This window comes from Eupeodes corollae, chromosome 3 (assembly GCF_945859685.1).
Source record: "Eupeodes corollae chromosome 3, idEupCoro1.1, whole genome shotgun sequence".
Lineage (NCBI taxonomy): Eukaryota > Metazoa > Arthropoda > Insecta > Diptera > Syrphidae > Eupeodes > Eupeodes corollae.
This window is the reverse complement of record NC_079149.1, coordinates 27,856,729-27,882,191: the sequence shown is the minus strand read 5'-3', so window position 1 is coordinate 27,882,191 and position 25,463 is coordinate 27,856,729. Positions and strand designations below refer to the sequence as shown.

The 25,463-nt window shown below is 35.6% G+C and overlaps 1 protein-coding gene across 3 annotated transcripts in view; it reads right to left on the bottom strand.

Moving 5' to 3' along the window:
- Positions 1–25,463, bottom strand: part of LOC129948913 (semaphorin-2A) — a 420,780-nt gene that overhangs the window by 72,777 nt on the left and 322,540 nt on the right. For all 3 annotated transcript variants that reach the window (XM_056060061.1, XM_056060062.1, XM_056060063.1), the window contains 2 exons: positions 18,177–18,264; positions 18,024–18,075 (listed from right to left, as the gene is read on the bottom strand). In XM_056060061.1, the coding sequence (XP_055916036.1) occupies positions 18,024–18,075; positions 18,177–18,264 (140 nt within the window). The remainder of the gene's footprint in view (positions 1–18,023; positions 18,076–18,176; positions 18,265–25,463) is intronic.

Genomic DNA, 25,463 nt, shown 5'->3' with positions numbered 1-25,463 from the left:
CCACACTGATAAGGTTGTTGACGATGCGCCTTAGAGGTTCACAAATTACTGCAGAGAAGATTTTGTAAGCAATTTTAAGTAGACTGAAGCCTCTATAGTTTATGCAATTTATCCAAATTATCTTCGACTGCTTTTAAGAGCTCGGCATTCAAGCCATCTGCTCCAGCGCCTTTTTTGGACTTCAGCTTAATTATAGCAATCTTTACCTCGTCTAAGTCGGAAAGACACTATCGTTCTTTAAAATATTTAGTGTTAAATTTTCTATAACAATTGATTGTAATCTATATCACGGTGAATAGAAAATTACTGGAAATAAAGAAATATTTTCTACGGCAATGGAATTCAACAATTTGACATTTTTTTTTAACCAATAAAAGATTTTCTAATAAAAAGTTTAATTTTGAATATATGACCATTTGGAATTACATTTTTATATTAATATATTGGCTTTTGTTATAAAATACTCGTCTTTAATGGCATAAGGAAATATTATATTGGAAAAATTTGTAATATAAGAATATAGATGAAGTAGTGTTGCTGACAGTGGCAAGATCTAACAATACGCCATTTTCTTCAATCTATTTAAAGGATTTAACTAAAACTCATTTATTTTCATGTATTGTGTCCCTCGTCAATATATTGTCTTTTTAGAAGTACCTTTTCATGCTCCAAACACTGGTTTTCTTTTTCATCGAGTATCTTGCTATTTTTTTCCTAGTTTTAAATTCTAAGTTAAATAAAATTCACCTTCGATACAAACAAAAATGCAAAAAAAAAGTAATTTAATCCTTTCATATCCTTCATACTCTTATACATGTTTTTGAATGTCGGTACTAACCACATAAGACTTTACGTTTTGCTCTTTATGCACCTATCTACATTTTTCTCTGTCAAGAAAGTAATTAAATAGAAGAAAAACTGAGTAAAGTACAAAATCCATTCAAATAACTTTTTCTTTCATAGAAAATTATCATAAAACACAAAAAACACAGAAATAAAGTAGAAAAATAAAAAAGTCAAATAAACCAAAATAACTTTTCAGCAACAAACTGTTAGCGTTCAGCATGAAGAATATGCATTTATCCTTTTAAAAAACACACACAGAGATACAAAAAGAAGTACAAAAAGGAAGAGCTTTGAATGCTTTCATTTACATGCATAAAATCCATCTTTCAACATGTCCTTTCCAATTCAAAGGATCGCTCGATGAAAATTCAATTTTCATCCCAACCAACCATTGCAACAAAACGTCGTCATATAGTCGTTCGTCATCGTCAAACCGATGTCATTACAAAATTTATTTAAAAAAAAATACCATCTATATATACACATATGTATACATGATGTTAACCGAAATGTTAATGGAAAAGGATGAAGTGAAAACTAAATTATAAAAAGAAAATATCCTCAAGGAAAAAAGGACGATAAACAAAAATGAAAATCTCTACACAAACACAAAAAATACTCGTATTTAACTTCTGTGGGCTATGGCACTGACTGTAGATGGTAAACTCCTTAGTCCTTGCTCTTCTGTGGGTAACACATTTTGGTTCTCCACGAAGGATGATGGAAGCGATCGAAAAGGTGCGACAAATAAATAAAACTTTGAATAAAATTACATTAAATATCGTGGCCATAAACAAATTGAATTTGTTATGAGAACGTTCAAAATAAACATGCATCTGAAGGACGAAAAGAAAATACACCACACACCGTAAGGATTCAGGAGCTGAACAAGGATGTTGACATGTTCGGTAAGTCCACAACATACAAAAGAGCAGGAAGATCTGCTTTTACTTTAATTTTTGCTTTGCTGCAACATCGAATTCATTAAATTTTGGTTAAGCTGGATGAGGGTGGGAAAGGTGCGAATTTAAAAAAAGAAAATGAAGAAAATTACGACGATGTTTTATGAGGCAAGGACAGAAGGAAAAAAGTGCATATAGGAAATTAAGCACTCTTAATAGAAAATGGTTCTGCAAGATTCAAGAAAAAGAAAACACAAGTTCGCGCTCGAAGGTCGAGCTGTTGGATGCTGGATGGTTAACTATTTTACATGACCCTTTATTCGCACTCCGAAAACCAAGGTGCAAAGTGAATACATTTTCTTTGATAATTCAGGACCGGAATGATAACAAAAATTTGTCAAGGATTTGAGATTTTGAATTGATTGTCTAACAAGTTTTAACAATTTGTCATGAGGACCAAATAGAAACATTTGAAAGGCTTTTTATGATAATTTTAATTTTCTTAGATTTGCGTGTAAAGATTTTCCAAACCATTCAAATTGACAAAAAGTTTATTTTTTTAACAAGAAAGTCAAGAAACAAAATAACTTTGATTTAAATCTGCTATGTATTCAATATTTTGTATCCATTTTTCAAGTCATTGTTTCTGATAAACAATCTTATTTTTAAAAAAGAAAATTTGACTTTGATGTGAACTCTGGCTAGCGGTGGTGGTAAGGCCGCTCCTGTGCTTTGGCTCTTTCCACATCCTTTATTCCCGAGTTATTTCTATAAAGAGGCACCTAGATCTTAGCAAGCAGCCAAAGGATATACAAAGGAAAGAAGAAAAAAACAACTTTAATTATTAGTTTTCTCAAAAGTAGTGAACTTTTGCTATAGTCTGAAAGAGTCTAAGAGGACTTGTTCCGAGTAAAATAACAGCAACACTGTATTCTTCATACAACACTACACATTAATGCTACAGAAGATAGTTTAGTTATTTTGTCGGTATGAAGCAAGTATCCCAGAAGGAGTTAGACCAAGTGGAAAGTAAGCAGCACTTAAGAGGAGCTAGCACTACGAATATATACTATACATATATCTAGAGAAAGGGTGTTGTGGCAGTAGTAGTGTTGGTTGAGGCTTTACTCCAAGTACAACCAATTAAGTGGTTTTCACCAACTTTATTTTCTTTTCGCCTTTATTGGTCCTTAAAGTGTGGACGACCATCAGCGTCTTCATCCGTCCGTCGTCGTCGTCGTCATCGCCATAAGCAGCCGTGTCGACTCTCGATGCAAGACTCAACTCCATACTTTACTTTTCTTTACTTATTTTCAATGTGATGAAAAATGTTGCCTTTCTAAGTACTTACCTATACGTTTTTAAAAACTAAAGACAAAAAAAACTACTGAACTGTAGTACTGAACTGAACCTTCGGTTTGCACTTAACAATTTGAACCTTCAGAAAGTAAAATTTATGAACTAATGTCTAGTCTGTGTGTTGAAAATGCAGCTCTTAATTTTAATAAGACTTTAAAAAATATTATATGTAAGTACGTAAAGTGAAATAAAAAGGTAAAATTGAATGGGCGTTGGTAAATGGCTTTTACATTGAGAATCGATTATGAGAAAGGTGGGAGGTGGTAAAGTGGGTTTAATTAAGGGAAATAAAATACAAAGAAAATTAAGTTTTTTTTGGTTAATGGTTGTTGATGGTTTATTGCTAATTGCATGGAGCGAAAATGTTAGTTTTGAATTGGTTTCTTTATGAATACTTATATAAGCATTTAAGACTATATCACAGTCTTTCTGGGCATGAAATTAATACATTTAACTTAAAAATTATGAAAAACTATTTAAAAAGGAGTAGAAAATGTGATGTTCAAATGGTAGACATGTGTTTCCACTAAGGCACCTTTCCATATCCAGACGGTATCTCAGGAATTCCCGAGATGGAATCAACAGTGGCGTCTACAGTTCCAGTAAGGTTGAACTACTTATTGAACACCTTATAGGACTTTTTCGACTTATTCGGAGACCAGGCTTATAAGAAGCGGTTTTATCCGGCTCCCCATCCTTGTAGTTATACTTAGGACCTCGCCCTCCAGGTTGGGGGTTGTGCGGCGGGGTGACTTCCTGGCCACGTAAAAGCTTTCAAAGTTGCGAAGCACCAACAAGCCTCGAATACGGACGGATTTACTGTTGACAACCAACGCAAACGAATAAAGGACAACGAACTTCGGATATGCACGTGGAATGTTAGGTCCCTTAACAGACTACGTGCGGCCGAAGAATTAGCAAAGGCCCTAGACTGCTATAAAGCAGATATCACCGCCATACAAGAAATACGATGGGATGGGCCGGGCAAAAAGAGGATGAAAAACTGCGATATTTTCTATGGTGACTGCTACCACGAAAACCAACAGCGCTTTTTTGGATGCGGTTTCGTCATTGGAGCCAGACTTAGGCAAGAAGTCTTGAGCTATAAACGAATCAATTAGCGCCTCATGACCATACGCATCAAGGCTTAATTCGGCAATATTAGCCTGATATACGCACATGCCCCCACAGAAAAGAAGAATAGGAACACGAAAGATGTATTTTTGGAGCTCTTATACATTTGAGCAGTGTCCTAGCTACGATATTACAATAGTCCTGGGCGATTTTAATGCCAAGCTAGGAAGAGAAGATTACTTTGTTGGAATAATCGGGAAGAACAGCCTGCACGCCAACACTTGCGACAACGGACTAAGGGTCATAGATTTTTCTTCGGGGCGAAACGTTTGCGTTTTCCACACCTCAACATCCACAAAGGAACTTGGAGTTCTCCAGATCAATTAACCGTCAACCAGATTGATCATATTGCGATCGACCCCAGACACTCTTCCAGCATCATGGATGTACGAATTTTCCGAGGAGCTTACATCGACTCGGACCACTACCTCGTTGTAGCCAAGGTAGCACTGGATTTCCACAGCCAAGGCACACCATTGAAGTGCTGGGAAAAGGTACAACGTCGATCGGCTACAATCGCCAGAGATCGCCAAATAATTTTCCCACCGAGTTAAAAGTAACATCTCTCGAAGTTCTCTGCCACTAACATAATGTATTGAAAACCAGTGGCAACATTGCCAAGATGCAATTCGAGAAGCCGCCTCTGATGTGCTGGGTTTCAAACAGCCACCAAAAAGGAACCCCTGGTTTGATGAGGAATGTCGGCAAGCAAATGCAGCCAAACAACAGGCACGCAAAGGGACGAGAGCTTCTTATGAGCTCAATGAGCAGAAGAGGCGAGATGAACGCCGACATGAGAAACGTTAGGTCGAAGATGTTGAGAGGTTTAAGAGTAGGAATGAAGTTCGAAAGTTTTGTGAACTGGTGAAATGAAATTCACAGGTACATAAACCTAGAACCGAAGGCTGCAAAGACGAAAGTGGAAACATCATAATGGAACCGCAGTCAATGCTGAGGATATGGAAGGACCACTTCTGCAGACTGTATAACGGCGATGAAGAACTGAATTCCGCTGTCAGGCAGGATGATTCATTTAATATAGACGACGAAAGGCAACAATCCCGTCCTCCCGACTTAGACGAAGTAAAGATTGCAATATCTAAGTTGAAGTCTAATAAAGCCGCTGGAGCGGATGGCTTGAATGGCGAACTCTTTAAAGCAGCTGGAGATAAGTTGGTTAGGAGCATGAACCATCAGTAAGATATGGTCGGAAGAAAGCATGCCCGATGAATGGAACCTCAGTATTGTTTGCCCGATCCTGAAAAAAGGAGACCCTCTAAACTGCACCAACTAAAGAGGAATAAGTCTACTTAACATCGCCTATAAAATCTTCTCTGCCGTAATACGTGAACGTCTAAAACCCATCGTCAACAACCTGATAGGTCCTCATCAGTGTGGTTTTAGACCAGGAAAGTCCACAGTTGATCAAATATTCACATTACGGCAGATCCTGGAAAAAACTCAAGAACACCAAATCGACACCCACCATCTTTTCATCGATGTCAAGGCCGCATATGACAGCATCTACAGGGACGAGCTGTATAGAGCCATGTCTAGTTTTGGCATCCCTGCCAAACTCATCTGTTTGTGCAGGATGACCATGGAGAGTTCACGCTGCTCCATAAAGGTTATAAACAACTTAACGGAACCTTTCGATGTCAAAAAAGGTTTAAGACAAGGTGATGCGCTGTCATTGATTTTTTTAACATCGTGCTTAAAAAATAGTGCAGAGGTCACACGTCAACACTAGAGGCACTATCTTTCAAAAGTCTGTCCAATTACTGGCATATACTGATGACATTGACATAATCCGAAGAACTCAGTGTGATGTCAATGGGGCTTTTGTGAGTATTGAGGCAGAAGCGGCAAAAATGGGTTTAACGGTTAATGAGGGCAAAACAAAGTACATGCTGTCGTCTAGAAAGGACATACAACACCGACGTCTCGGTCAAAACGTCACCATCGACAGACGTAACTTTAAGTTAGTCAAGGACTTCGTCTACCTAAGCTCCGCTGTAAACGCAGAAAACAACACCAGCGCTGAAATCAAACGCAGAATAACTCTTGCTAACCGCTGTTGCTTTGGACTAAGAAAGCAATTGAGTGGTAAAGTCCTCTCTCGAGGGACCAAAGTTTTGCTTTATAAGACCCTTATCATCCCCTGTCCTGCTATACGGTGCAGAAGCATGGACCATGACAAAAGCGGATGAAAGCACCTTGGGTCGCTTCGAGAGAAAAGTTCTTCGTGTGATCTACGGTCCCGTATGCATCGAAGGGGAGTGGAGGAGAATATATAACGATGAGCTGTACGAGCTGTACAGCGACGTAGACTTAGCCAGAAGAGTAAAAGTCCAACGACTAAGATAGCTGGGACACGTAGATCACATGGAAACCAATGCTCCGGCCCGGAAAGTCTTCGAATCCACACCCACAGGACAGCGCAGTGGAGGAAGACGGCGGATCAGGTGGCACGCACAAGTGGAAGGTGACCTCATCCAACTTGCAGCGCGAAACTGGAGACATCTAGCTAGGGACCGAGCTAGATGGAGAAGTTTGTTGGGTGAAGCCCTAGTTCACACATGACTGTAGCGCCACCTTAAGTAAGGAAGTAAGTAATAAATTTCTTATTCAAAAATAAATTATTGAAATAAGTTAACAAGAAAATTAAAAAACAAAATAAAGGTTCTATGAGTTCTATCGTCATTATCATGCTTGATTAAAATCTCGAGTTCGAAATTTTGCACGAATGCAAAATTTGCCATATAGTTCCTATATTCGCAAGGAAAAGTAAAGTAATTTTAAAAGCAAGACGCGAATGTCTCAACAGTTGACTATACAATTGCAATTTCAACCAGTTCTGTACACTCTGCAATGATAAATGCAAAGAAGACTGCTTCCATTTTATAAGCTTAAGTCCAATTTTTAAATACAGGAGATTCTCATATATTAAACAATTCTCTTTGCAACCTTTAAAATATTGAATTGGAATCATTTAATATTTGCAAAATAGGTTTCACCATCTGCAGATTATGTTAAGAATGTTGAAAACTGTTCATATTTGCATACTAGGAGTTTGTTTAGAAAAGTTGTCGTAAACTTCTAAAAAATATATGAACTATTTTGAAAATGAAGAAGTAAATAATAATTACCAAGAAAATGAACATAGTCTATTTTTTTGTTTTTTATTTTGACAAATTTACCAAAGAACATGAATTTTGAATTTTAGGGTCATCTCAATTTCAAAATTGTCTAATTTTGTAGACATCTAAATCGTAGCCATTCTTGAAAATAATTTGAGATATTTATAGCAGTGAAATGTTTGCTTTGAAAAGCTGATGTAAATGAATTGAAGAAGTTAAAACTTCTGACGAAAAAGTGATGAAACCAAGAATGAAGTAAAATATCGGAAATGATTTTCCGACAAAAGAGAGTTTTAGATTAACAAAAAGTACCATCCAATTTGTGTTGTCTAAAGTTATAAATAAACTACAAATTAAAAGCCAAAGGAATACGTGCTTTAGTGTTTTGTAACAACTTTTGTCTACATTGCATTGGGCTAGAAATGGAGCCAAATATCACGGTGTTCCATAGAAGTCAAAAAATATTTCTTATAACTCCTCAAACCATAAATCATTTAACCATTTATTGCAACGCCATAAGCCTAAAAGTTTATCTGCTATATCGAATAAAGAATTCCAATTCAATTTACGAAAAATGCCAACATTATTTTGTTTGATGCAATGTACATCACTTAATGTCACTTTTGAAAGAAAACATGATTTAAATGTTATTTCAATTTGATAAAGTCTAAAAAAAAGAAAACCATTATCACCCTTTCGTCTGCCTATAAATGTACATAATATGAATATAAACTGACATCAGACAACCTGTCTGAAGACACACCATATTGAAGATAGAAACTCTTTTATAAAACATCATGGTTTTTTTAACACGTTCAATTCAGTTTGATGACATTTCGTCTTCATCCATCATTATTCTCAAAAGGATAAAGCATCCTGTGTGTTTCAGTGAAGTAGGTACGTAGGCAGGATGTATAGATACATCAAACAGAAACAACATATCCGTATCCGCACCAAGTACAGGATACCACCAGTCTTACACGATATTAACATAGTCAATATACACCTCTTGGCAAGAAGTAGTACCTACGTCAAGTAACTGCACAGCACATATCTATACCTATATCGCCTTTAGATATGCAGATAAGCCTAACAAAAAGTTAACAAGGATTACACACAACACCCGCCAGTCTCTTGTTTTTTTTTTGAACTTCTGACGAGACAAGAATATCAACGGTACTAGGAACATAGTACGGCGTATATGTAAATAAGTAAAATATAAAAAAGATTAATGACAACAATGACAACACAACTATAAAAAAATATAGTCGGGTTTGAAGGAAGTTTTTTTTTTCTCTGAGATGACGAAACGGAACCAGACGACGAAGATGATAATCATACCTGCACGTAAGGATACAATGCGAGGATTCTCTTACTCTCGCAGTCTTTTGTCGCAATTCATGTTAAATATTAAACAGAATTAAAAAAAAAAACAGTAGAAGAAGCCTTGAAGCAGTTAGCGGCACGTTACTCCGAGTTCAAGTTTCATCACTCAGAGAATAGGACTTTTTTTTCTGAAAGACATCTTACTAAAATAACATACACGCATTAATACCTCACGAACAAGGACTCAATTTTAAAAGAGTCTGCAACGCAAAGAACACGCAAATCTGAAGAAAAAAATAAAGTTCATCGTCTAAAGGTTGATGGTGTTTACAATTCTGTCTGAAGTTAAGAACTTTGTACATATGCGAAGTTACATCCATTCAGCAGAAAATGATTTGGCTTTTTATCTGTGTTTTTTTTTATGAATGAACAAATCCTGGATGAATGAACAGATCCTGGAATTTTCGCGACTGAGTATTTTGTGTGTTTTAAAAATTATGTCTGAAAAATGAATGGTAATGAAAATTGATTGTTTTTAAGAATTAATTTATTTGATTGACATTTTTGTCAGGCAGACAGAGAAGAGTAGGAAATGACACGAAAAATGCATCTATCAAGGACTCTGCTTCTGAGGAATAAGTCTACTGTTAATTTAATTAAAAATAATGAACATGTAGTAACGGCAAGTTTATTCAACATCCATCTGATGTTACCTTAGAAGCTTTTTCTTTTAAGCCTTTTAAAGAGATTCATGGAACTTTTTTTTCATCACCAGCTTCATTTTTGATTTTCCAAGAAACAAAGCTTTACACTGAAAAATTCCTATTATTTTGTTCAAAGAATTTTTTAATGAAGCCATTTTCTGGAAACTTTAGGCTTGATTTTTATATGATTCTATGGAAACGAGAATGAACGTTTGTGGTTAGCTTCAAAAAATTATAAGAAACTATAGTTCAGTTATAATGAAATATCAGTTAAAAAATGTGTCAAAAGCTACAAATCACAGGTGGTGAACAATATTTTTCAGGGCTTCATTAAAAAATTTACATTTACATTAAAATTCACCATTTTCCTTCGAAAATGAAGCTGCGAACAATGTTTCGGTTGACGCACGGTGGGTTGAGCCATATAAACCTGCTTTTTTAATTTAAAATGAAGACATGCGCTTGAACGACTTAGTTCGTGGCAGGATGATGCCACACAACTCATGTCATTTTTAAACACTAAATTCAAAAATCGAATTGTCAGCCAATTTAGTGACGCCGATTTAGGATCTCGGAGGTAAAATATAGAAAGTCCATGGCAAGTCTAACAATTCCATCGGTCGGTCAGGTCCGTAACCCGTTTTTTTTAGGCACTAATGAACTAAATTGATGATGGTCAAAAACATTTCTTTCTTTGGTTGTATACAAAACATTTATTTTAAAATTCAATGTCTCTAAAACGATTCTAATGATTCAACGAACGTTATAAAAATTCTATTTATATATTTCCCGAACCTAAGAACTGTTTACCCGATACTTAAAAAAGGAGACCCTCTAAACTGCACCAATTATAGAGTGAACTTAACGTCACTTAAAAAATATTCTCTGCCGTAATATGTGAACATCTAAACCTTTAGACACCTACGTAAGGTACCACAGCCAATAGGCGATCGCTTTAAAATTTAAACATACATGTTCTGCCTCTTTCTTATCTTCAGATAATTTATTTTCCATCCTGGTTCTTCTAATATGAAATTAAAATCCAGAGGAAAAAGCTTTGCACGAACTAGTTGAATACACAAACAATTGTTTTTGTGAAGTCTGCTTACAAGTATTTTTCATTTTTGGGATGAGTTGTCCTATGTTGAGTTGTGTCTTGGGATGAAACTAGCTTACCGACAAAAAATGGTGTGTATTCGATAAGTTCATTCAAATACACAAACCATTTCCCTCAACATAATATTTTCAGAGTATTTCATATTTTTATTTTAATAAAAAGTTATTTTTTTTTTTCAAAAAATTATAAATTAATATTAAATAAAATACAATTCGGATAACCTATGGAAATTTTCTTTGTTTTGACACATTATTTGTTAAAATTAGTTACGTATTTAGCTAGTTCACTGGGATTATCGAAAGAGTAGTCCCCCAGATGAAGTTTGCGTCTCAGTGAAAGAGCAGGGCAAGTGCACAGGAGATGAGAGATTGTTTCCTCTTCTTCTTCGTCCATACAACTCCTACAGAAGTCATTTGAGGCTACGCCAAGTCGTATTGCGTGTCTGCCTATAAGACAGTGTCCTGTAAGGACACCTATTAGGGAGCTAATATGTTTTCAAGGTATGACTTAATCCAAGCTAAGAAAAATGGTGGAAAACCAAGAGCCTTAAGTTTAAATAAAATAATTTTGTGGCTTAGTTGGTCAAAAGCTTTAGAAAAGTCAGTGTATACACAGTCAACTTCATAATCTTGTTCTAAAGCGTTTGAACATATGTTTGAGAATGTGAGGAGATTAGTAACGGTTGATCTTTTTTTCACAAAACCATGTTGCTGTTCGCAAATGATATTTTTACTAAAATATGCTACGCTTTCACAAACAACTTGTTCAAATACTTTAGGAATGCAAGAAAGCTTTGCAATGGGCCTGTAGTTGCTTATATCCGACTTGTTACCTTTCTTGAAAATTGGTGTAAGAAATGACTTCTTCCATATACTGGGAAATTTGCCTGTTTTTAGGGAAAGTTTAAATAAAAACGTAAGGGGTTCAACTAAAGTATTACTACACTTTTTAATAACTATCGGGGGAATACCATCAGGACCGGCTGAGCAGTCATCATTCAACGTAGATAAAAGATCAAGGACCGTACTCTGTAGCACAGGTATGTGGCTACAGCTAGTTTGCGAAAAAGTGTGATTATTATGAAAATATACTTCATCAACTTCTTGAGGGCTATTAACAAATGACTCACGGAAATTCGTCGCGAAAGCGTTACAGATGTCAAAAGTTTTATCTAACGAAAGGTTCTTGTAATTAAAGATAACTGGAAAGCCATCTGATTTTTTCTTTGAGTTTACAAAATTCCAAAATTTTTTAGGATTCTCTTTCAAAGAGGTGCCCATATCAGTAACATAACAAGCATATAAATAATTAAAAAGAGATTTAAATTGGTTAAAGAGTTCAACATAAAAAGAGAAGTTGACTGGAGACAGAGTTTTGAGATACGTTTTCCATGCCTTATTTCTTTTGTTACGCAGTAAACGCAATTCTTTCGTGTACCAAGGATGGCTAAAGTTTGTATTTCTTGATTTCTTTATCGGTACATTTTTTTCAAAACAACAATTAAGGATCCTATAAAAAGTTGAAACTGCTTCGTCAATGTTAGAAAATGCTAGTGTATCAGCAATTCCAGAAATGGTTAAATCTTCAGACAACTGCTGGAAATTGGCTCTTCTGAAATCAAAATTATATAAGCAATCAAAAGAATTACTGTGATTAGTAAGGTGATTACTTAAGTCAAAAAAAATGTCCAAAGGGGGGTGATATTTGTCAATATTAGTAATTCCTGATCTAGACTCTAGAACAAGAGTACTAATAGCGTCAAAAGAAAAGACTAAATCGAGAATTCGTTTTTTTAAGTTTTTAATACAGCTTGTTTGCTGTAAGTCAGTAAGAAGGACTTTATCGAGAAGAGATAGTTCCATTTGTGAAGAAGAAGGAGAGGCTTCAAGGCAGGATTCGTCTTCGGATGGAATCCAGTCAATGTGTGGTAAATTAAAATCACCTAAAAGTAAGATATTTGTGTCAGAGCTGGACAAATTAATAAGATAGTCTAATGCCAAGGAGAGATCGTTATAAACAGACTCCAAACTTTTTGGAGGAATGTAAACGTTTAAAATGAAAAAAAGTCTTAGTTAATTCAATTGATAATAGAAATGGAAAAGATACAGAAGAAGAGAAATATGCATTTTTACCGCTATGAGAACACCTCCACCTAAATCCTTTGCATTACCAACATGACGATCTTTTCTGTAAACTTCGAACTTTTGACTTAAAAGTTCTGTGTCGGAAAAGCTTGAATTAAGCCACGTTTCTGTCAAAACGAATACGTCGTGTGGAAATGATTGGGAGTTAAGAAAAATGTCAGTAGTCTTGCTACGAAGTCCCCTTACGTTTTGGTAGAAGAGCGTAAGCCTGTTAAGTTTTTTGATTTGTTTTTCAAAGAAACACCCTGTTTTTGAATTTGAGTAAATTCTTTGACTAAAGTCTCTTCGGGCCATATATTTGGGTTGCAAATAGAGTCAAAGTAAGTGGGATTCGTTATTAATTTAAAAGAGGAAACAAAGCTTTTTGGTTTACTGATCTTAGTACACCTGATAGATGAGCTGGAAAGTATGCTCTTGGTAGATACTAAGTGGGAAGTTATATCTTCTGGCGTAGTAACTGGGTCCAGACGAGATATAAAAATTATTTTTGGTTTGGAGACAGCTTTGATAGGGATGACGTTGTTTATTACAGTTCCTGTAACGGTGTCACTATTGGAAGCTAAATCTGAGGCAACAATTTGAGGTATATTGGGAGTTCTGGTGGAATCTGTAAGTTTTGGAGTGATGTTGACATTTGTTCTTTTTGATGGTGGGGTAGAATTTCTAGCAGGTTCAGAGTTTTCTCGGCTTCTTTTCTTAGACTTTTTCTTTTGTTTCTCAGGTACACTTTCTGCGTTATTAACACCAGAACCTGATTGGCCGAGAATATCTTCACATGTAGAAGAGAAAGTAGTGGGAATAGGCTGTGCCAAATCATTAGTCGAAGTAGAACTATCGACCATGATATTGGTTACAGAGTATGCATTTAATTTGCAAACTGCAGTGTTGAAAGACTTCAGTAGCTCTTCAAAATCTTCAGAAAGTTTTAAAATGTCAGCCTTAAAAGAAGACATTTTAAAAGCTAGTTGAGATACAGAGAGATTACGGCAGTCGTGACAGTACCAGTAAGCAAATTTAGAATTGGCTATTTTTTCAATGAAAGCGTTGGTTGAACCAACGCATTTTGCATGGTAAAGATTACCACAGGGTCCAAACAGGCATATAGAGGATTATTATTAGCACCCTCTTGGCAGTTTTTATTGTAGGAATCCATATTTCCTAAGGAGTGTTAACATAAATAATAATACAAAAAAAATAAATAGATACAATGGTATTTAAATTAAAAATAATAAAAAAAAAATACCACGGGAAGCGGGACTCGTACCTACGTGCTTCAACAGAAGTCTTAATTAAACCAAGCTTTTATTTACTGGCCTACGCAAGGCCCTTAAAATCGGTTGACAAAAATATAATGAAATTAAACTAATAAGGTGGAATCAATCTAGTCAAACAAAGAAAGTAGGGGAAAATCAAATATAAAATAATTGAAAACAAAAAGCACTCACACATGGACAAGGGAACACTTTGGAAAAAACAAAAATACTGAACACCTTACCGGGGAGAACTTTAGTTTTAAACAAAAATATCACAAAAAATCAAGAAAATTGAAATTGATTAAAATGCTATTATAACACAATATTTGAATAAAATTAATGAATAAAACAAAATTAAGTTCACTTATTCAGTGAAATTTAACACCACTATAAATATCTAAACACGATTTATATAAGAAAAAAAAGGAAAATATAGAGCCTATAAAAACACGACTAATAATAAGAACCAGTGCAACCACTTTTTTGTAGTCTGCTTTGAGATAACAAGTCTTTAGAGCGCTTTAGGTCCATTGAAGGACATATGAGTTCTGTGGCTGCGCATGTTGGTAAGTTGTGCTACCTAGAATTTGCTATTAGCATAAGTTTACATGCAGCTATCGGTATACCTATCTTCTCCCTTTCAGGTGAAATAGGTATGACGGTTCCATTTTTAGCGAGTTCATCGGCTCTACAATTACCTGTCATGTCTCTGTGGCCCGGCACCCAACAGAGGTGAATGTTAAATTGCCGCTCCATCTCCATAAGAGACGATCGACAATCGAGGGCCGTTAAAGATTTGGTCGACACACCGTCAAGGGATTTGATAGCAGCGTGACTGTCAGAGAAGATGCGGATATCAAAAGTTGATAACACGTTTTCTCTTAGCCAGGAGAGAACCCCTTTGATCGCTAAAATTTCTGCTTAGATTAAGCTTTTCTGACTTCACACCACTATCAACTCCCTCATTTGTCTTGGATCAATCTGTATAAAAATAATTACTTTTGTTATCCAGGAGTTTTTTGTCTTCCCATTCATCTCTGGATGGAATGGATACCTGGAAGTTTTTTCCAAATAGGGGTTTAGGAACAGTGTAGTCTATATGTACTTTGGTATAGAACCAAAGAGGTTCAAAATGATGGAATTGTTGGTCCACTGAAATGAGGCGTTGAGTCTTATCGCTGTACTCGCTGCCACTTGTTTACTGAAGATGTCGAGGGGTGTCAGATGGAGGAGAGTGTCTAACGCTGTTGAGGGTGTGGTTCTCAATGCCCCGCTTATGCAGAGACATGCAGTGCGCTGGACTCTGCTGAGTTTGTCGCAGTATGTGACTTTCTCCAGTGCAGTCCACCATACTGCAACCCCGTACATAAGTATTGGTTGGATGACCGATGATTATAGCCAGTAGGTTATGCGAGGTTGAAAACCCCATTTGCTTCCTATAGCTTTCTTGCAAAGGAAAAGAGCTACTGTAGCTTTTTAAACTCTTTCCTAATTGAGTAGTCAAACCCATTCGCGGGCTACCAAAGTGTCTCTTTATACGACCCTAATCATCCTCGACCTGCTATACGGTGCAGAAGCATGGACTATGAAAAAATCGGATGAAAACACTTTGGGTCGTTTCGAGTGGAAAGTTCTTCGCATGATTTACGGTCCCGTCTGCATAGAAGATGAATGGAGGAAAAGATGGAACGAAGAGCTGTACGGGATCTACAGCGACGAAAGTTTAACCAAAAGGGTAAAAGTCCAACGACTGAAATGGCGGCTGTAGAGAGCATGGATGCCAATGCTCCGGACCGGAAAGTCTTCGAATCCTTGACATCTTGCTACTGAGGTTTACGCAGGACTGTAGCGCCATCTTAAGTAATAAGTTAGAATTTACATGTCAAAAATATTTCCAAACAAAAATTGAATGAAAGATTCTAACAATTTTCGAAAAGTAAATTAATAAATTTAGGTTTTTAAGAAATTAAATGGCATTTAAGCTTTTGAATATAACTAATTCTTCAGGTATAGTTTAAAATCTTGAAATTTAGATTCTGTTTTTAGACTTAATCTTGGGGTACAAAAACAAGTGCGTTCGATCTTGTAGGGACTAAAGTAAACCCTAACAACCAATATTATCTAAATCTTTTTCTCCAGCTTGAAATCATCAACAAGATCTTAAAAAATTGGAGTGGCAGAATAAGCTACTGCAAAGCCCCCCGAGAAAGCCACTTCAACAAGCGGCACATTTTCGATTTTCCATGGAAACCCATTATGCATTAGAGCAAATTTCATATTTATGTTGGAATTTTTAAACGAAAACTTATGTTTTGCTCCCACTTTATTTAAAATGATGACTTGGTTAAATAAAAAGGTTCAAGCTCGGATTTATATTCTGTCAAAGTAGTGGCACTGGTGAGTATATATCTGTAGTTTTTGAAATCTTCAAAAAACCATAGAATTTTAGATTCTAGGACAAAATGAGCAACCAAAACAAAAATGTACCTAACCTACTATGAGTAAAGTTTGAGTTCATCTGCTGAATGTACTCCATGATATAGCTTTCAACTTAATTGATTTATAAATCACGTTGAGGCTCTACCATACCGAAAAACCCTAAACAACATCATGTAAAAACCAAATCATGCATTATTTACTATGACTATGGCAGCAGTAGCAGTAGCAGTAGCAGCATCAGCAAAGCCTGAAACCACACCAGCAGCACCAACTCCAACTCCAACACCAACACCAAAAACCATTCCTTTATGCCCATTTTAGTCGTCTAACCAAAAAACGCACAACAGAGATATCAGGTTGGATGGAAAAACGGGCGGGCGTGAGGCGTCAGCATTTTGAGTGTTCGGTCCCAAAAGAATTCTCTCTCATGAATAGATTTAATGGCGGAATTTTATTCCCATGATAGTTCATCTACTGTACAGATATATATTTTATATACGACTAAAGGTGTACCAACAATTTGTGATGTTCGTCGACCCGGGATAGAATAGTTCTTCTACACAACTACATAAGCTCTCTTTCTCTCAACCCTAACCCCTAAAGCTTTCAGCCAAAAATTTAAGACTCTATAAGTCTGCCTGCGTGGTGTGTGTCTGTTCTGTGGAGTGCAGGAACGGGAATATACCCAGGGAAGATATTCCTTATACGTGGCGGTTGTTCTAACTTTCATTCCAAACTACTATAACAAACACGAGTACTGACGGAAGGAAATTCACCTGGCGAACCTTTTACCGCTTTTGTTTTAATAATTAATTATGCCGGTGCTTCTGGTGCGGATGGAAACACAGTGAGAGGGCTGACAAAAAATTCACTCCCCAACCCACATCAACACAAAAGGCAACATGGTTCTAGGAAAGGATATAACTTCTATGTAGGTATTGGTGGATATCCTTTTATATTTGAGATAAGTGTGTTGTGTGCGGCGCGTCACTTTGGGGAACTTTTGTTGCGTGTCATAACGTTTGGTTTCTCTATTGTTTTATTTTCTATTTTAGCTTTTCCGTGATAGATTTTGTATTTTGGGCTTCCCGACTCAGACTCGACTCAGCTTCGCTAAACTCAACTCTTCACTCTCAAGTCTCTTTGGGTTCAAATGTAAATCTATTTAGAAACAGGTTGATGCTGAGCAAAGTACGCCTCATTGAAAATTTATGCGAATGCGTTAACTTTCTGTTTCAGAGTTACATATATATCTTATATCCTTCTAGCAAGGAATAGGACTATAATGGCAGCACGAGTGTAGGCGGTGTCTAGGTAAACGTGCAGTATAATACTCCAGGAGCTGGAGGTTTCAGAATACATGTTCACGTTCGAAATTACCATTACCGCCACTACCACACAGAGGGTTTGGTTTTTTCTTCCTTCTTATTTTGAATGATGGCTCAAATGAGTTCATTAATCATCTGAGGTTTGTGTCTTCAGTTGGCAGATGGATTTACCAACTGAAAATTTTAAATTTCTGGCTTAAAATAACGTAGGTGGGCATAAGTATAGTATTATGTACTTTTTATTAAGGGTTGTTTTGTTTTTTAAGATGCATAAGAGTTGAGATGGTTATATTATATATTAAATTTGTAGGCTTGATAAATTTATACTTACATCACATCCTGATGCTGAGATGTTCTTTAGACTCAAACGAAAAACATTATCCCTGTAATAGAATAGAAATAGGCAGAGCGTTAAATTAATGTGGAATTATATTTTTTAAGGGTTGTTGATTTTTTTTAAAGTCATTTTTGGATTGTAACTTACATTGCACCAACGAATAATGAGTCCCGATCTTCGTCCAAATGGAACGTCCTGTAGTACAGTTTGCCACAGTTGAACTCACGGACATGATCTGAAAAATAAAATAAAATGATTTAGTTTTTTTTTTATAAACGAAGAAAAATGTAATACTTCAATTCAATAATAATTTTTCATTATTTAACGCAGTTACTTAATCTTTGAACTTTTTATATTTTTAAATACAAACCAATATTAGGAGTATTTAAATGTCAATTTTATTTAAAACAGACAACCATCTTTTATCGTGTGGGTAAATATTTTCTAAATTTTTTTAAAAAGCTTTAATGCTATTTCTGAGAACCTGAAACATGATAAGGTAATTCCAGGTCCCTTCAATCTTAGTAAAATATTTTAAGAGAAATGTCTGCGTGTGTTTGTGTACGTTCGTACACTTGGGAAGCTTTTTTTCGCTGTCCATATCTCGAGAGGATAAATTGACTTCAAATACATTTTGTTTTAAGCGTTGGGTTTTTTGCCATAGAAATTTGAAAAAGGAGTGGAAATTTTATTATAAATTATACAATGTGACGTATATAAACAAACCAAATCACTTAATTGTTTGTCTTTTATAAATCATAAACTGAAAAAAAAAATTGTCCCCTCGAATAGGTCTAGTCACTAGGGAAAAACTCAAATGAGCTATTAACAGCCTTAGGTCATATAAATCTGCAGGTCCGAATGGTATAATTCCAGCTGAACTGCAAGAAAATGCAAGTTTTCTAATACCCATCCTAGAAAACATCTTCAAGGAATGCCTTAAATTGGCATACATCCCGATGTCTTGGAGACAAGTTAAAGTCGTTTTTATTCCAAAAGCTGGAAAATCCAGCCACGTTAACCCTAAAGACCTAAGACCTATCAGCTTATCATCATTTCTTCTCAAATGTTTTAAACGTTTGATCGATACCCACTTAAGGGCAAGTATTGATAAGTCCCTCCTTTCAAAGGCTCAACACGCCTACAACAAAGGGAAATCAGTTGAAACGGCTCTACACAGTATAGTACGTACAATCGAATATTCCATCCATCATAAAGAGTACACCTTAGTTGCCTTCTTAGATATAGAAGGTGAATTTCACAATGTCGACACATCTGCAATTGCACGTGTATTGACATCTCTGAAGGTTGATAAGTCGATCAGCGAATTGATTAATCAGATGCTGATAAGCAGGATTATCAATTCAAAACTGGGCAGTTTTACTGCACAAAGGGGTGTTAGCAGAGGTACGCCACAAGGTGGTGTCCTATCCCTTCTCCACTGGAACTTAGTAATAAATGAATTACTAATTACTCTAAAGAGAGAGGGATACAGAGTATTTGTTTGTGTAAAAATCCCAATATACTAAAAGAACTCTTGCAAAACGCTTTAAATAAGCTCACCAGATGGGCAAATCGGTGTGGACTAGGCGTTAACCCACAAAAAACCGACCTTGTCCTCTTCACAAGGAAATACAAAGTCCTCCTATCATAAACGGTGTACCACCTAAATTCTCTGAACAAGCCAAATACTTGGGTCTCATTTTGGATAAGAAACTCAAGTTGGAAATCTAATATTCAAGAGAGAATAAACAAGGCCACAGTAGCCCTGTTCTCCTGTAAAAAGGCCATTGGTAATGAATGGGGCGTACAACCCCGCATTACAAACTGGCTTTAAATCTCGGTCATAAGGCCGATCCTTACTTATGGATCGACAAATCGCGATAAACTCAGCAAAGTCCAACGACCTGCCTGCCTGTGTATGGGGGGAGCACTTCACTCTACCCCCTCCCCCTCACTTCTTCTTCTAATCTAATACCACTGGACATTTTCAGCAAGCAAACGGCCGCTAATACAGCCATACGGCTTCAAGCCTCCTCTCTGTGGATCAATAATGGAGCTGGCCACACCACTATTTTGAACTCGTTCAGAACTATAAACAGTGATATTGACTACCCCATGCTCAGTTTAATAACTAAAGCTTCAAAGTGACTATACCTATCAGGTCTTCTTGGGAGAATACATAATTTTTGAACGATGATCCTATAAACTTTTATACAGACATATCAAAAATGAAGGATGGGGTTGATGGAGGCGTATGCTCAGATAGACTAAACTTAAGTTTCTTCTTTCGTCTACCTGAGCATTGTAGCTGTTCCAAGCTGAAATCCTGGCTATAAAGGAAGTCCTATCGTGGCTTATAGAAAACTTAATTTCAACTAATTATATACGCATCTTCTCGGATAGCCAAGCTGAGTTAAAGTCCCTAGACTTTGTCTCCACTAACTCACTAACAGCACTTAATTGTCGATCATCTTTTACGGCTGCACAGTTCAACATTCACCTTGTCTGGGTGCCGGGCCAAAGAGACTTTCTAGGAAATTGCAAAGCTGACTAACTTGCAAAAAGCGGAACAACTTTAACTCCTCTGGCTCATAATGCTAGCAAAGGTATCCCATGTAAACTCATGCTGAAGCAAGATACCATAGAGAAAACAAACTTCAGGTGGAATAACCCAACCACCTGTTTAGCGACCAAACTAATTTTACCTAATCTTAGCGCCAGGCGCTCAAAACAATTAATGTCTCTGAGTAGATTGCACATTAGCTACGTTATTGGTGTCCTGACTGGGCACTGCTTGATAGGAAGGCATGCTATTCGACTTGGGGCCACTGCAAATGATTTTTGTAGGAGTTGCATGGACGAGGAGGAGGAGGAGACAATCTCCCATCTTCTGTGCACATGCCCTATCTTGTCACAAAGACGTAGAATCCACCTTGGAGACTACGGCTTCAACGATAAAAAAAGCTGACATTATTTATCTCCAACGCTTCATTCGGAGCTCCAATTGGTTCGACGAGTTAAACTGATCAACTGATCCATGTGGTATCACTACGGACCATACTTTGGTCTAAGTGTGTTGGACTTCCCAACCAACAGCCACTTTAACCTAACCTAACCTAATCCCTCGAATACTTAACTAAGAAAAAATAACTGTACCGCTAAAATAATTTTATGCAACGAAAAATTACGTCTTCGACATCTGCTAATATTTTCAGCAAAATCAAATTAACAGTTTATTTTTAAAAACAAAAATTAAGACCTAAAACCAACATTACCAAAATTTGGTAAGAATAAGTTTTCGAAAATTGAAGATAATGGCTTTAAACTAATTATCTTTCATAAAAAATGTATTCTTCAACATTTAGTACAATTTTGAAAAATCCACTCGAAAATTTTGTTTGAGATTCAAGAATTTTCTTATAAGAACCCAATAGTCATTTTTTTCATAAAAATTCAAGTTTTTAAAAAAATACTACGCAATTTTTTCTTAAAGTTAATGCTGGATATTAAAAATCTCGTAAATAAAAGAAATTAAGATTGTTGTCTTAGAAAAACAAAGTTTTTTAAAAATACTTCAAGAAATTGGTAAAAATTAGTTTTCAACTAAAAACAAATATTGAAATCAAGCATGTGCAAAATATTGTTCCTTACTTTTAGTTCATTTTTTAGACAACTTCAAGTGGGAACTTTTTCTACAAAACACGAAAACCTTAAAAAAAAGTATTAGGAGTACAAAGAAAGGCCATAAGCTTGAAATTATTTAGCTAACTTAACAAATTGATAAAAACATTTTGTTAAAGTTTTAAAGAAGACAAATCGACAGATGGGATGAGAAGTTATCAGTAAAGACTAAATCTCAGCTCCTATTTCATTTTGTTTTTATGAATTTTATTTGTTATCATATTAAATTTGTTTAAAGATTCAATATGTAATGTTTGATTGTGTTTTGTTTTATTTCATACAATTTAACTAGCTGACCCAGTCACGCGTTGCTGTGGCGTAGTTTTTAAGAGGAACGCTAGAAGAACGGGCACCACCATGCCTTTTCAATCTTCAACGTTTGGTTGCCACATTTTAGACAACCGGTTCAGTAAACAATCAGTCAACACCAGTACGTTCAAGAAACGCAAGATCGACCGAGTACATCGCCGTATCGCCGGGGTCCGTGGAAGTGTACAGCAGAACCCGAGGCAGTCTATTCCTCGACGTGTACAAGAACTCGGTCTTTCGCGGTTTAAACTTGGCGAATTTTGTGTCGGGACTTGGGCCTACACCCGTACAAGATCCAAATGACCCAGAAGCTCAAAGTTCATGACCATATACAACGCCAATTTTTCGCTTAAGGGGCTTTTAATCATTTGGAAGAGGACCCCTTGACGAGGCTCAATTTTGGACGAATGGCTGTGTGAACAAGCAAAATTAACGTATATGGGACAACACCAACCCACGCGAGGTTCACCAAGTGATAATGCATCCTCAAAAAGTTACCGTTTCTGCGGAATTTGGCCCGTACTTTTTTTTAAAACGACGTTAGTGAGGTAGTCACCGTCAAATTAAATCATATGGACCTAGGCGAGGTTCCAGCAGGACGTTGCTACGTACCACACAGAAAGGCGCCACAATTGACATTTTCATCATCTTCCCGCTCTTATTGAAAACCATTATGTTTACGTTAGGTTAAAGTGGCTGTCCAAGATGGAAACGGACACACTTAGGCCAGTTTAATGGCCCATTGTGATACCATATGAATCTTGAGACTTCCTCCTAAGCTCAATGGAACCAGCTTGAGTCCCTTATGAAACGTGAGAGGCTGATTATACCGGTATGATTTACATCGTTTAGACCGTTAAAGAAGAATTCTCGGACGGACATTTTCTGGCAGTTTGACACGTTGCGGGTTTGGTTACATTATGCTCAATATAATATGAATTTAATTTATACTTCAGTCTCAGCAACATGTGTTGGTTATGTTATTAAATTGCAGCTTACATGAATTACTTTTAAGTTTGATACAGCGCCATCTATTGAATACTTACTCAATCTAGCCGACATATGTTGCCATTCGTTTGGAGCTAACAGGTAACTGTCAAATAATAGACAAAAAATGACAGTAAAATAATATTGCGATCATAAATTAAAATGTAAGCTATTCTTTCCTTCAAAATGGATCAAATTGGACACGGTGTAGAAATTTGATTAAAATCGGTTAAGCAGTTTACCAGTACAGTGCGGACAAACATTGTGACACGTAATTTATATGTATCAAGAAGATGTTTAATTTTAATATTTTCAAATAGTCTATGAAATTCAAGACTTTTTTAAGCTTTAAATTGGTCCAGACGTAATTTAATTTCAAACACAAAAAAAAACTTTTTAGCCTTAAAAAATTGAAATTTATTTTGCGGCGACATGAAACAAAACACAAACAAAATATAACAACAAATCCCTCAACATCATTCCTCGAATGTCCAATCTCAAATGCCAATCAACTTGCCATTGAGATTGAGAGTATGGGGGGAGATATAAACTTTTCTGATTTTCACATCCGCTTTTATTTTGTATTGTTGTATATGATGTTCTTTTATTTTATTTTATTTTATTTTATTTTATTTTATTTTATTTTTGTTGGTCCTTCTCTTCCTCTTCGACTACAACAATCATCAAGATGACAAAAAAAAAATAAAGTTGAAAGGAAAATAGAATAACAACAAACTCACATCCTTTTTCACTAACACAATTCCATATCTCTATTTCTTTCTCTCACAATATACTATATGTAGAAGAAAAAGAACAACAACAGAAAAATATCGGGAATCTAATTTTAAATAAACTTTCGTTGTTCATTTCCTGTTCCTGTCAAAACAAAAGAAATTCGAAACCCAACTTAAAACATTTCAAATGCCATATCAGGATACAAAACAGAGAGACAAGAATAGAATTTAATATTAGGTTTAGGTACTTTAAAAAAAGGAACAAATACAACAGGAACAAAAATCAGAAACCAAGGAAGGACCTACTTGGTGAGGGTGGAAAGAGGGGTTGTTCGATGGGGAGGAGAGATAGACAGAAAAAGGATGTCAAAAAAAAAGAATACAATACAGGAAAAACCAACACCGGATTCTATTTCAATCAGAGATTTTGAAGAGCGAGTCCTTGACCATCATACAATTTGTTCAATTGATTTTTACTTCCAAAATGACTGTAGTCTTAGGGTTATGTATTGGTTTTTAAAATAAATCAATACATTTTTTTACTAAATTAAAATTGCACTTTCATAAAAAAAAGAAGAATGTGTCATAATATCATAGACTATTCCAAGTTTATTTTTTGTTTTATTAGCTTTTTCAACAAGAGGCTTCATTTTGAATAGTCCTCAGTTTAGGCAGCTGTCACTTTAAAGCTTTCATATTTTTGAATTTGGAAAATATAAACTACACCATTACTAGAAATAAAACGATACAGTGCAATAAATTAAATAGATCCACAACAATAATGGTGAAAATTTTGCAGTTCCTTTTCACAGTTTTACAAGAAAAGTTTCCTGACCATGGTATTTCTAGAAGAGGAAATGACATTTTAAGCTTATTTTTTTTCTTAGAACCAAAGATCTTGTCTATACCAATTTCTAGAATGGATTCAAGATCTTTAAGTTGGAATTCGTAAAGTAATCAAAGAATTGCAGCCGCAAATGCAAGTATTGGTCCTAGAAAATTTCATGCACAAGGATATGGTGGAGCAACCGTCGTAGCTGTGATGGCTATTAAGCTGATAACGTTTTTTGTTAATGGCATATTTTCATATTTATAACGAAATATTCATAAATTTGTGCCAATCAAAAAATACTCGTTTTTGAAATATCAAAATGAAACCTCTTCAAAAGTATTTATTTTGTTGAATACCAATCAACTACTACGACTACTTTTCTTCAAATCTGATTTATATTTCATAATTTACTAAAATGCACACAAATTTTAATTTTGTTTTCAAAAGAATTTGGTTGAACCTTAAATAGAACAGAACTGCCACGCCTACATTTTGTTTTATTTATGACTTTTTCCAATCTTTCTTACTTCGCTTAAGTTTATAAATAAGACTAAACTACTTCTATCAAGTCATAAGTGATTTCCTGTTGAAGATAAAATGTCGTCAAAAAATTAAGTATCAGGACCTTTTCTCTATCATTTTGATAACTCCCCCGCCCATCAAAATTAACGTTAATCACACTTAGTAGGATTTTTTTGTAAGTGTGTAAATATTGGATAACCTTTTATACGATCTTATAATTTCTAACTATTCCTGATGTAATTTTCTTTTAACCATATCCTGTTGTCTTTGGTTTTAGCCATGAAAAGACGGATTAGAATACACATAAGCATTTATTGACATGACTCCTTTGCGTGCGGTTAAGTTATTATCGTCTATCATTTCATT